At 46.0% G+C, this 12,164-nt stretch overlaps 2 protein-coding genes across 2 annotated transcripts; one reads left to right on the top strand and one right to left on the bottom strand.

Moving 5' to 3' along the window:
- The first annotated feature begins 35 nt into the window (after nt 1-35).
- si:ch211-168f7.5 (uncharacterized) lies at nt 36-9,696 on the top strand. The gene is made up of 4 exons (XM_057042272.1): nt 36-656; nt 5,317-5,527; nt 5,904-6,194; nt 6,310-9,696. The coding sequence occupies exons 1-4, from the start codon at nt 399-401 to the stop codon at nt 8,796-8,798; spliced, it is 3,249 nt and encodes a 1,082-aa protein (XP_056898252.1). The 5' UTR covers nt 36-398; the 3' UTR covers nt 8,799-9,696.
- A 48-nt stretch (nt 9,697-9,744) lies between these two features.
- ttc9c (tetratricopeptide repeat domain 9C) lies at nt 9,745-11,807 on the bottom strand. Its single transcript, XM_057042293.1, has 4 exons — nt 11,661-11,807; nt 10,805-11,149; nt 10,536-10,718; nt 9,745-10,296 (listed from the first exon to the last, which is right to left on the bottom strand). Exons 2-4 carry the CDS (start codon nt 11,112-11,114, stop codon nt 10,148-10,150), a joined length of 642 nt encoding a protein of 213 aa, XP_056898273.1. The 5' UTR covers nt 11,115-11,149; nt 11,661-11,807; the 3' UTR covers nt 9,745-10,147.
- Between the last annotated feature and the right edge of the window lie 357 nt (nt 11,808-12,164).

Genomic DNA, 12,164 nt, shown 5'->3' with positions numbered 1-12,164 from the left:
CACATGTAACGTTTTATTAGCCCCCGTTGCATTGTCTCAGCGGGGACGCAGTGTGCGGAGCGCAGCGCCATGGTTACTCTGAAGCGAATGGGTGACATGAAATAGACGGTGCCATCGGGAGATCAAGCCGGTTTGTTATCAGACATGGCTGGGTGATGCTACTCCTTTGTGTCAGTGGATTCAGTCACATTATCTGCCAGTGAGTGAAGCTGCACACGCGTGGCACCTCACGGATGCTGGTGATTGCGTTATTATCCGCTGAAATCCTTTAAACTGCTGATATGTTGCTCGTCCGGACCTGCGAGGCTCTTCCTGGATCAGGAGCTTAGCCAGTTTATTCTCCTTATCCATTGCGCGACCATTGCGGGGTGTCCGCGGCGCGTCCGGGCGCGACGAGGATGGCCGGCCGCCGCAGCTGTGTGAACTCGCTCTGGTCGGGCACCGAGCGCGTCCGCATCGGCGAGCGCCTCAAGGCGACGCTGGCTGGCGTGCTGGAGCTGGAGGTTCTCAGGTGCAAACAGCTGGAGATGGTAGACGCCGCTCTGGAAGCCCGAGCACCTGCAGCCGCCGACGCTGACGTGCCAGGCCCGGTGGAGGAGAGCGGAACCCCGGAGAGCGCCGCGAATCGTGGCTCTGCGACATCCCGCAGGCAACAGGTCAGTCAGCACGGATCTCTACATGCCCAGATTATTAAATATGAATGCAGGGATGATCGTCATCTGCCAACGAGCCACCCCCCACCCACCCATGGCTCAGTAGATAGGTTGTACCCCTGCCCCTGGGTTTGGCTGCGCAACCGTGTCAGATGGTGCCAGAGATCATCCAAGCACGGACCGATCATTTTACACAGCATGAGTGTGTGTGCCGCTCTTGTTGAGCAAATGTCATTGAGGTCAGGCTACTAGTGCAGGTTCCTGGCATACTGGCCCAATGCCCTACCTCAAGGTTAGAGGAGAGGAAACGCTAAACTGAGAGAAACAATACAGAAAAGAAACACTGCAGCATTTCCCAGCTGTGAGCAGTAAAGCTCTCCAGCAGCAAAGGTCATTTTGGCCCATCCGGTCAATCCTCATCACCTACCGATCACATTGCAAGTGTGCAAACCCATCACTGTCACTCCCTCTGTCCTGGTGCATCAAAGGTTTCAGAGGCAGGGAGATATACAGGTTACCCCCCCTCCCCAAAGTTTGACTGATATGTATAGTTCTTTCATTATTGAGCAGAAGGTTGAACTATTAGCCAGGTTCCATCCTGAGGCCTGAACACTCAAACGGCTCCTGAACGTGAACTAGAGCTGAACCCACGAAGTCACCAGGATGTTTCCGTCGACTGGAGAAATGACGAAGGCGAGTGTGAGTGCACCCAGCAGGGTTTTTATATCAGGAACAGGAGAAGCTGCAAACTGTTGAGCCACATTTGGCACCGGTAGGACTGTTTCTAACAATTCTACCAATCTAACGGTTTTGGTTCATTAAACAGGTCAAGCTTATGCACAGTGTCACAGAATAATGAGATGAATCTTTAAAAGTGCAACAAATTCAGCATCATTCCATCAACATTTTCCAATTTCTGGCCAGATTAAATAATGCCATTAGTCACTTTGAGTGCCTTATATTAGCAGATCAGAGTGTTGCGCTATGAGTCATCGTCTATCCAAGTAGTCCCTATACAGGCTGCACTGAAGTGAAGACAGCAACACTAAATATAAAACTAAATAATGAACCCTTCCTATGTGAGCGCAGAAGCGGCATCTGATCGAGGGCATACATGTGCCTCACAATGTGCTGCTTGTCCTCGCCGCCCACCTCCCAGCATCTCCTCTGTATTTTCTCCATCCTGTGGAGAGGCCGAGCGTTATTGCTCATTCTCACCTCCGAAGGGAGCGGGCTGCGCGTGTAGAGGAGCGGCACGGCGCTCTGCCCACCGCCTGCCCTTTGCCGAACAAACACAACATTTGCATAAATGGATACAAATAGTTATTTCTGTTGTTGTAAAAGTGAGCAGGGGAGAATATGCTGGATGATCCTAACAATAGAGGTGGATTATGCTAAAGCTAAAAATTAATCAGCAGACTGCTGGGAGAGCACAGACTTTATACAGTACAAACAGGTTTTTAATAGGTGAGGATTATTATGGCTGTATAGTGGTGTAATCCATAGAAGAAGGCAGTTTGACAATACGGTGTTCATCTTTTCAGCCATCTGGTTATAAAATCAAGCAGGTTTTTTTCCCTCCATGTTTCATTTGCATGAACATGTTCTTTTAACGTACATAATTTAGATGTAGATGCTCTGTTTTCCACAGGAAGAATCCGGCTTGGAGGAGGAAACTTTAGTGTTTTCACACTCGGCAGCATCACTGTGAAACACAGTCAACATTGTTGCCATTCAATGTTCCAAAATAAATCTGTCCTTGCTGAGAGCACAGAGAGGTCCAGACGTGGGAGAAACTGAAATTATGCAAAGTGCCCTTTAATTTCATCCACAATAACTGCAGCGAATAGACTCCAACTGCTGCGATGAACACAAAGGTCTGATAAATGCGCTCGTGGCTTCTCCCATGATTAGTTGATGATTTAGGTTTTTGGTTGATGAAACAAAACATTTGAGGAACTAATCTGGAGTGTGGATGTCTCTTCTGGGGTGCTTTGTCCCAAACGCAGCCTGTTTTGAAATTAGGGCGAGCATCTGAAGGCATCATCTTACACGGAGCCATTACTCTGACTTGTGGAGCGAGACTGCTTTTGTCTCTGGTTCCTGGCCTCGGGATCCTCCTGAGTTCACCAAAACAAAGGAAGTCTGTAAAGTTGACAGCTTAAGGTGTGATAGAAAAGTCTCCTGAGGGATCTCCTGAAGGATCCTGCGTTGTGTAGAACCACTGAGTCCCGAACCCGGTTCTGTGCTGACCAGTCCGCCTCACTGGAATGACGTAATGCATTTACGATAAGAGGTGTGTTGCTGGCGCAGCTGCAATCACTGTAGCATTATCTTTTAATCGACCAATGCACTGCCTCCGTATTACTCCAGAGGGGCTGCTCCATCTCATGTAGGAATATCATATTACCCTGGGCAGACCCCCACCTCTTCCTCTGTCTTCCTCATGCGATTCAATCAAGCACTGGTGTAAGAGAATATTCTAGAATCTGCCTCAAACAATGTTTCAATGTGGAGGATTTGTATTTATATTTATAGTTTGGGAGATGAAACATAGAAATGACAGCCACAGCTGCAGTTTTGCTATAAAAAAGATGATATAAGAGACCCCAAAATGGAGAAGGCTTTTGTGTGACCTTATAACACGTGTTGTAAAGGAGCACGACTCTCGGCTGCTGTCGGCCAGTGGTTAACTCAGGACTTGCTTAAACGAAGGTTCAATAAATGTTCCCACTAGTGTAAAAAGATACTATGCATATGATTTTGGAGGAGGATGAGTGGCTATGAATAATTGACATTAATTGAAATTATATGAGACACTACTCCATATAATGCCAGATATAAATATAGAAAAACCCTATAAATAAATTGGAACAGTGATAAACTGAATAATCCCTTTTTTGCCACACTGCATGATGAGTTTAATCGTTTTAATTCTGGGAGGTTTCTCCACATAATCGGATCAAGGCAGATGTTTCAAACTGAGTCTGGCTTCGCAGTATACGAAAGCTGCACTTTCAGACCTTGTAAGAGTCACTAAAAGTCCAGGTTGCGAGTTCACGTTGAGTTAAAGATTTCGCCGGAACTGTTGTAGTTCTGTGTGGGAGGAGAAGCAGTGAGCCAGCAGCTGTAGCTATGGTGAGTGCAGGCTCAGAGGATATTACAGAAGTGTGGGAGGTGGGGATTATTCGTCAGGGGAGGGGGGAGGTGGGGGTCCTTTAAGATGCCCTTCTCTCTCACCCGGCAACCACTCGCCCCCTCCCTGTGTTGCCTTCGTGGTCGGTGACTCACCCTCTTATTTTTCAGTCTGCGCCTAGGTTTTTTTTCTGGTCCCTCTCATTGGTTTTTCTGGTCACCCACTCAGGTGGGCAAACCCGTCAGAATCCCAGGGAGGGGGGGGGGGGGGGTGAAAAACGGAGAGAGTCGCTGCTCTAAGCTCCTGATTTTGCAGAAAAAGGGGAGATTAGCCTCAAAGTCTGCAACTCTTCCCTCCTGTCCCCGGTGCACCGCTCCTTCCCTTCTGCTTCTCTTTGTTGTGTCATTGGTCTTCAACCCCCCCCTCACAAAAAAACCCCCTCCACAGCAGTGAGTCACTACCTATATTGTTTCCTCAGTAACAAGAGGATTGATCAGTGCCACTCACAGAGCCTCTCTTGTCTGACTTCGATCACTATAATGCAGGGGCTTTTCTTGAGTGTGGGGGGGGGGGAGGATAATTGAGGAGGGGGTTACTCCACAGACCTCTGACTAATCTAGGAAATGGAGGCAGTGGGCCAACTTGATGGGGTGAAAGCTATTGTTGCTGTTTTCTATAGGGCCTCTTTTTTTGGAGGTTCCGGTAAGAGTTGCAGCATCACGTGAATGTGTTTCTGGTAACTGAATTTTTGGATGTACAATATAAGTCAGCCACCATGGTTTGACTTAGAGAGCACTGGATTACTATAATCAAGAGAATTAATATTAATATATTAAAATCCAGGTACTTCAGGTGTTTTACAACGCAGCACCTTAAGTGGCACGTTGGTGCTGTGGTTAGCAGTACAGGTCTGGTCCTGGTCTGGGTCTGCGTGGAGGTCGCATGTTCGTCCTGTACTTGTCTCAGCTGTTCCCGGTGCAGTATTTGATCCTCCTCAGTCCACAACCAAAGTACTTGGGTGAAAACAAATTCAGGGTATATAAACTCCAGCACACCCCCATTACGATTAGATCATTGGTAATAGATGGATGAAAGATAGAAAAATGGCATTGCCAGCTCTTAGTTTTTGGTTTTAAGGCTCTCCTCCACAGCTGTGGAACATAGCTGAACATTGACGTTATCTTTTTCTTCACACTGGGGGTGGTAGGTTGATAAACAGTTACTGTGTCAAGGTTCAGTTTGGCCTTCAGCAGAAGATGGGGGATGCTTGTTTTTTTTATAATAATCACAGTGTAATTGTCATTTATATAATTGTCAGTTATATAATCTCATACGTACATAATCGTTTTTTTTTTTTGTCTCACCCATTTTGTCACAATGCTGTTTAGAGAATATGTCCCAGTAATGTATATACCATGCCCACTGGGGTCCTAGTTTACACTTGAAGCAGTACCAATGATGGCAAAATGAACAGAAGAAAATGGTACTACGTTTATACATAAAATTACATGTTACATTATTTTTCAGGCTCCGTCTCCACCAGATCTGGTTATATTGCCCAATCAGAACAGCCCAGATGAGAGTGCAAGTGATAGAACGAGCCAGTCCTTGTCAAACAGGGCAAACAACTCACGCTGGTCTACTCTGTCCTGGGATGTGCCGTCAGACCTTCTCTCTCCTTCAACGCCAGAATCCGGTGGTACAAACCATATAGACAGTGACTCCAGACCTAGTTCAGGTATGCACGTAAATACCCCATTACCCCCAACACTAAACACTAGTTTACGGCACTTAGTTTGGAGCCTTCTGATAGTTTAAAGCCTTCTGATAAAAGCCCTTGTGCAAGAAGAGCCTGACTAAACATTAACCGTTGACTTTTGTGTACTTCACTGTGTGCTTTTCTCACTCTGTGAGTCAACATTTAAGCCTGGGTTGCCAAATTCTTATTCACAATCTTTCAAACCCTGATTAATCTCCACTCACAAGTCAACTTTGACATTCCTCCCCCTCTGCTCTTGCATACCTTCTGTCTTTCTGTAGGAGTGTATAAGCATTTTATCACAGATATGATGCAAGACCTGTGTGCTGATTCCCCCCTCCCCCCTCTCTTAAAGGGTTCTATTCAGTAAGTGGGAGCTCGCTGTCAGACTCTAGCTACTCAGTGTCCAGTGATGCGGCTCTTGCTGGAGCAGCGCCGCTAACCAGAGCTCCAAAGCTGTGGGAGCAGATTGTGCTGTCTGCTGACAACCCTGACATCCTCTGGACAGAAGGTGCAGTGCAGCAGCAGCAGGAGCAGCAGCAGCACCAGGAGCAGCACCAGGAGCAGCAACAGGAGCAGCAGCAGCCTGTACAGCAGAGCAGAGCCCAGGAAGGTGGCGAGACAACAGCAGAGACACCAGTTCCAGGTGAGCTAGTGCAGTCAAATTCTCCGTATCACCCAAATCTCTTTAACCATGCAGACAATACACTTCCTGTATAATCACGAAATTAATATGTTTCCTTTAAAACATCTTTTTGCAGCCCAAAGTGACCTTGAAGCAACGGGTCTCAGTTTTCTCTCTGATCTCTGCTCAGGAGTAGGGGACTCTCTCATTTCCTCCTTCCTTCCTATTCTTGATCCCTCCTCCTCTTCCTCTATCCATCCAAAACCCCAGCTGGACCCGCGCTACTGCATGGACTTGGTGTCTCGTCGGACCAAAGAAGTGTACTCCTACCCCAGCCCGCTGCATGCCGTTGCCCTTCAGAGCCCTCTCTTCAACTTCCTGAATCAGGAGCAATCAGGCTCTCAGAGTCCTGAAGTAGCGCAATCAGACGAAATACTAGAGCCCATTGTTGCCCCACCTCTGCATGTCCAGTCTCAACAGCCCCCTTCCTTCACACATCTGGAACAGTACATCACTAGACTGGCTCGCCAGTACCACAGTCGTGTAAGCTCCTCCACCTCCGATCTCAGTGCGGGTGCCACAGCACCGGTAACACACAGAGGCTTCAGTAGTCAAGGCAAGAATCACGGTTCCACCCAGTCCCTCTCTGCCTTTGAAAGCCGTAATACATTCAGCATCACCCCTTGCAAGTCATTGCTGGGTAACTCTGCCAGAGTTAGCCTTAGTGCTGCTGGTAAAAAAGCCACAAGGAATTCCATCAACCTGGGTAACCTTCCTTCAGCCACTGGAGAGGACTTAAACATAAATCTTCACCTCAACCTCAACCTCAACCTGAGTCCTGGTTCAATTTCTGCCCAGGCTGCGTTGGACAATCCCAAAAAGGAAAGTTACACTTTGAAGACAGATGTTGCTACAGCTTCTGCTACGTCGTTCCCCTCTACTACACCCACCCCAGCACTGAGAACACGGCCTCGCATTTCAACATGTCCAAGCAACCTGAGCCATCGTAGTTCTCTAGAGGTAACCTCAGGGTCTGGATCCTGTCCCGGATTTGGGTCATCCTCTGCCTTCTCCCGTTCATTAGACTGGAGCAACAGTGCCCCACCGGAGACTGGACCACCTGTGCTTGCAGCAAAGTCTGGCTCAACTCCTGGGTCTCAACGCAGCAGTTTGATCAAAGAGTCCAACCCCAAACTAAGCGAAGACTCAAACATAGTAGAGGAAATCTCGCGCCTCTCTGGTCTTTCTAGGGCTGTTGTCATTGGACTCATGGAGCAAGGTGTGGAACTGGATATCGACTGCTTCCAAACAGATATTGCAGGTGAGGCAAGGGGTCACAGTAAAACTTATTTGACAACAGATACTGAGCAGTCAGCTGACTATATGAGACTAAATGATCTGACTCCCCAGAGACCCATACAGCTGTCTCTCAGTGTCACTCATTCTCCGCAGTCTCAGTCCAGCCTCACCCCCCCACTGTCACACTCCAGCAGTCCCATGCACCCCTACCAGTCCATCCATGTTCCTTCTTCCCAGTATGCCTCACACTGCAATTACCAGCAGATCCCATCATCCTCAGACCTTCCCTCTTCTACAGCGTCATCTCCAGCCTCTCATCCCAACCGGAGGAGCCATTCCCCTCCCCGCCCTCTCCAACCATCCCCTCTAGGGTCCACCCCACTCTCAGTTTTCCGGCGGGATGCCCCCTTTCAGTGCTCCTTGCCTCGCACAAATACAAGAAGCTCTCCTTTTGACCACGGTGGCATCCACCCAAGGGGTGGATCGCTCCGACAGAGTGGGGCAAGTCCCGAGGGCAGTGGTGGGTGGAAAAGGACAGAAGGTGAGGGTCTTTACAGAGGAAAACATGCCTCCCACAAGTTGATCAGGGCAGCCACAGTGAGCAGTTATGCCAAGAGAGAGAACTATAACTCCATTTGGGGTGAGGAGCAGGAACCATCAACAGTTCAGACACCCAAGAAAAACAACAAAATCTGGAAAGGTTTTGAAGCACGCCTCTGGGGCAAAGACTCAGAAAGTGATAAGGAAGAAATGGACAGAGCTGAGTACGGCTACAGTCGCAGGAGGAACAGTGTTGGAAGCTGGAGGAAGGAGCACCAGAGGCTGAAAGCTTCATCCAGCAGCAATGACCGGAGGTCAAAATTCCAGAACTCACCCATGTTCTCCAAGAGAAGGGGCAAGGAAGAAGGGGAGAGACGTAGCTCCAGTCTTAAGCTTTCCAGGAGGGCCTTGTTCAGGAGTGAGTCCCAAGGCCTGCTGGTGCCACGGAACCACAGCGAGGAGACCACAAAGCAGGCACACTGGGTCTCCTCACTAGATGTGGCCCAGGGTGGCTTGTACGTCAGCAGAGACGAAGCGGTTAGACTGTTGAGCACCAAGGGGGAAGACAAACGCCTGTCCTCTACTGCCAGCCTCTTCAATCTCTCTCGTTCTCAGAGTCTGGAAGGAAGCTGTCATTCCATTTCCCCTCTTTCATCCCCCTCATTTTCTCCATCTCCTCCTTCACGGATGCCTCTACAACGCTCTCGATCGCTGAGGGACCTGGGAAGGAAAGTGTTTGGCTCCATGAGGTCCCTAAGTCTCAAACGAAAGCCATCCAAGAAGTGATATTTGTAAAATAATCGGAGTTTATACATATATGCTATGTTCAAAACCTCAGAAATCATTGTAATATTCATTCGTGGCGGGAAACATCCTAATTTAAATATTTAAACGTCAAAGTTTTATGGTTATTGTGACAGATAAATTAGTCTCAATAGGCAATAAGACATCCGCTAGTTCCTTCTTCTACCAGTGTTTTGTTGGGTTATTCCCAACACACTTAGTATCCCGTTTTGGCTTCTTTTACATTCAGGAAGTGTTTTTGTGAACCGTCACAGACAGTTAGCCCCCTCAGAAACTTGTTATGTGAAAATTTGGACATTTTAAGAGCCAAATAATTGCACTTTTCTCAACCTTCCCTTACTGACGATGCACTGAGGCGTGTTCCCAGGATCAGGAAGTAAGAACACTTATGTATGCAGCATGGTTCGTGAAGAAATGTGACTGAGGATGAGTGAGAAACGGGTTTAATCTTTACAGATCTGCTGAAGCCACAAACCTTGAGTTTCAGCTATTCCTAGTATCAATACTGTGTCAAAAACTTTGACATCTTAACACTGTGGTGTACTGGTGTTCTCCGTAGAATAAAGTGCTTCAATATAAACTCTTTAAATTAGCTATAAGCTGCTTCATTACATATTGGTTGAAGCATCATGTAACCACCAGTATGAATGTATTTGTCCATTCTGCATGCAGCTCTGTGATTGTTCAGTGATTATACTGTAGCTATTGTAAGAATGTGATGCTCTTCTTTGTTTATGGGCAATATTGTCTTTGAAGTACAATCATATTTGCCAGATAATGACCAAAACTAAGCAAATATTCTTTAACTTGATATTGTGCTCAGGATTTTGAAATAATAAATTACAATAAGGACAACTTAATAAAGAAAAGTATGACAATATTTGCACTGTGCATTACCTTCCTAAATTTCGTAGCTTTAGAAAATGCCTTTTAGAGCTTTGACATCATTTATTTTAAAAGGAAAAAAGGAACATATAATACAAAATCAACATTCACATGTGTCAGATCTGCAGTTGCAAAAGCAAAACTCAGAATATTACAATGAATAAGTTTCACTTAAGTGTTTTTTTTTTTTTTTAGGAAAAACAATATTGTGTCTGTTGCTAGGAAACCAAATTCCATGTTTTCAAGTTTCTATTTTCAGCAGGGACAACCAGCCTTTCTTCGCCATAAAACACTTAATTTGACTAGGGATGATTTAGAATTGTCGCTCTCCTCATCCACCCACAATGAAGATGCCGGTATTTACTTTCTTCACTTGGCCCGTGAGAAATTATACTACAAGAGTCTCTCAGATTGAGGCTTTTTGTCTTTGTGGAGCAGTTGGCAGGCTAAACTTCACCAGTTTTACTAGACTGGCTTATGGATTCTCCACTTTTAAGGTTGGAGGAAAACATGCCTCTGTACATGGCTTTTTCTTTTTGCAGGTCCTGGGTCAGCTTTTCTTGAGCCCTCTGCAGGTGCTTCTTTACTTTGGCATCTGTTTAAAAAAAAAAGCCCATTTACACTTTTGTTTGCTAGAAAAACATGTCTCAAATTTAATTAAACAGATTTATTCACACCACAAAGAGGCAACAGATCACAAATGTTGTGCTTTATTTGCCACTAGCCTGCCACTTCAGACACAATTAAAGACTGAGAATGAAACACTGAAAGATTTAGAAACATACAAAGAAAAAACATCTGTTGAAAAAGAGCCAAACATAGTCTCGTTCATACCATGAGGCTGCTCATTGCAGGCCTTGGTGAGATAGTGTTTGGCGGTCTGTGCATCTCCCAATTCCAAAGCGGCTACTCCTGCCCTATACAAAGCTTTGACATCATCCGGTCTCCTCATCAGAACCTGCAAGCTGTATTCCCGTACCCGAGCAAAGTCAACGCTCTCTTTCTGCAGTAAACAGGCTGGAAAAACAAGTGCATACAGGACAATGTGAAATTTTCTGGCCTGGACCACTTCTACACTTTGCAAGGTTGACAATTTTCTCTACCAGCTAAGTTGTTGTAGCAGTCCACTTGTGTGTTTCTCAGTGCAGCCTCCTGTTCAGGGGTGAGGGGAGGCCTCTCTGGTCCAAATCCTTTCACAGAGGAAAGCACCTCCGAGTCCAGCCCTCTGAGAACCAATAGTGCACGATGGTACCGACCAATGGCAGAGCGGATGTTTTTGTCTCTATAAAAGGCATTGCCTTCTGTTTTCATTTGAGTTGCCTGCTCCAGCAAAGCCCAGACCGGTGTGCTGCTACAGTGGCCTTCTGCAGCTGGACTGGGTTCTGCTGCTGCTGCAGCAGGTTGCACATCCATGACCTCCTCTTCAGCTTCAATTACAGCTCAGATAGCTGATGAGATAAATAATAAATCATAATAAACATGCAGCTGTTAACAGCTGAATTAAGAGCAGTTTGAAAACTCGTATTTTATCTGGAACCTTCATGATCGGGACATTTATTGACAGTAAATTACAAACAACAAATGCTATTTGTACTGATCTCTAGAACAATTAGCACAGCAAAGTGATTTACACCTTTATTGGAAGCACTCTTATTGTTCGTTTCGAGCAATCTTTATAATCATATCATATATTTGTGAGTATATTTTAGCACTGTTGCGCTACGTTTAAGAATTACAACGGTCGTGTTGCTGCGACGGAAAACATGTTGATAATATTCAACTAGTTTTGTTCAGGCGCTTAGCATGGCTGCTAGCATCAGCTATTCTGCTTTGTCACATTAAGCAACGGTTCACAAATCTTAATATTTATGAAGCAACTTAGAATGTATCTTCCATGTTATTTATTGAATTTATGTTATTCGTTAATTAAAGAAAAGCAGGTGAAATGTTGTATTTTACCAAGCCTTATCAGTTCCCGACGTGCACCCGGTACCAGATCTGCGCCATACCATTTCTGCGCATGCGCTACAGTTTTCCCTCTTTTTTACCTGCTTTACGGCAGACAATCCGAATCCTGCTATGGCGACGCCAAACTCCGCCTCATCGCTTTCCGACCGGCCTCCCTCGGGCCCTGATTCTCGGCGGGCACAAGTAGGCGACAGTTTGATCCTGCAAAGCATTTTCAATAAATCCAAAACACTGACGTTACTAGTTTTGTGGTTATTATACGACAATGTACACGGTCTTATGTTTTCTATGTAGTGTTATTTGTGCCATCTAGATTTTGGTAATGTTTTAACCCTGCAAAATATTTTGCCCTTTGGCATTATAATACAGTTGAGTAAGGCAAATGTGTTTTTTGTTTGTTCTGTGTGTGTGTGTGTAGACAGTTCGTACATGCCGTGCCAGCACCAATTCTGATAAGACATTTGTACCTCTCCATACGAATGGCATCAACCATAC

The sequence above is a fragment of the Takifugu flavidus genome, chromosome 9 (genome assembly GCF_003711565.1).
Source record: "Takifugu flavidus isolate HTHZ2018 chromosome 9, ASM371156v2, whole genome shotgun sequence".
Taxonomy (NCBI): Eukaryota; Metazoa; Chordata; class Actinopteri; order Tetraodontiformes; family Tetraodontidae; genus Takifugu; species Takifugu flavidus.
This window is presented reverse-complemented; position numbering and strand designations above follow the sequence as displayed.

Excerpts from the sequence above, each read along its gene's own strand:
- si:ch211-168f7.5 (XM_057042272.1), top strand. The coding sequence starts at position 399 with ATGGCCGGCCGCCGCAGCTGTGTGAACTCGCTCTGGTCGGGCACCGAG. Across the intron at positions 5,528-5,903 it reads TGACTCCAGACCTAGTTCAG|GGTTCTATTCAGTAAGTGGG; the intron begins GTATGCACGTAA and ends CCTCTCTTAAAG. Across the intron at positions 6,195-6,309 it reads AGCAGAGACACCAGTTCCAG|CCCAAAGTGACCTTGAAGCA; the intron begins GTGAGCTAGTGC and ends ATCTTTTTGCAG.
- ttc9c (XM_057042293.1), bottom strand. The coding sequence starts at position 11,114 with ATGGATGTGCAACCTGCTGCAGCAGCAGCAGAACCCAGTCCAGCTGCA. Across the intron at positions 10,719-10,804 it reads CTGCTACAACAACTTAGCTG|CCTGTTTACTGCAGAAAGAG; the intron begins GTAGAGAAAATT and ends TTGTTTTTCCAG. Across the intron at positions 10,297-10,535 it reads CTGCAATGAGCAGCCTCATG|ATGCCAAAGTAAAGAAGCAC; the intron begins GTATGAACGAGA and ends TTTTTTAAACAG.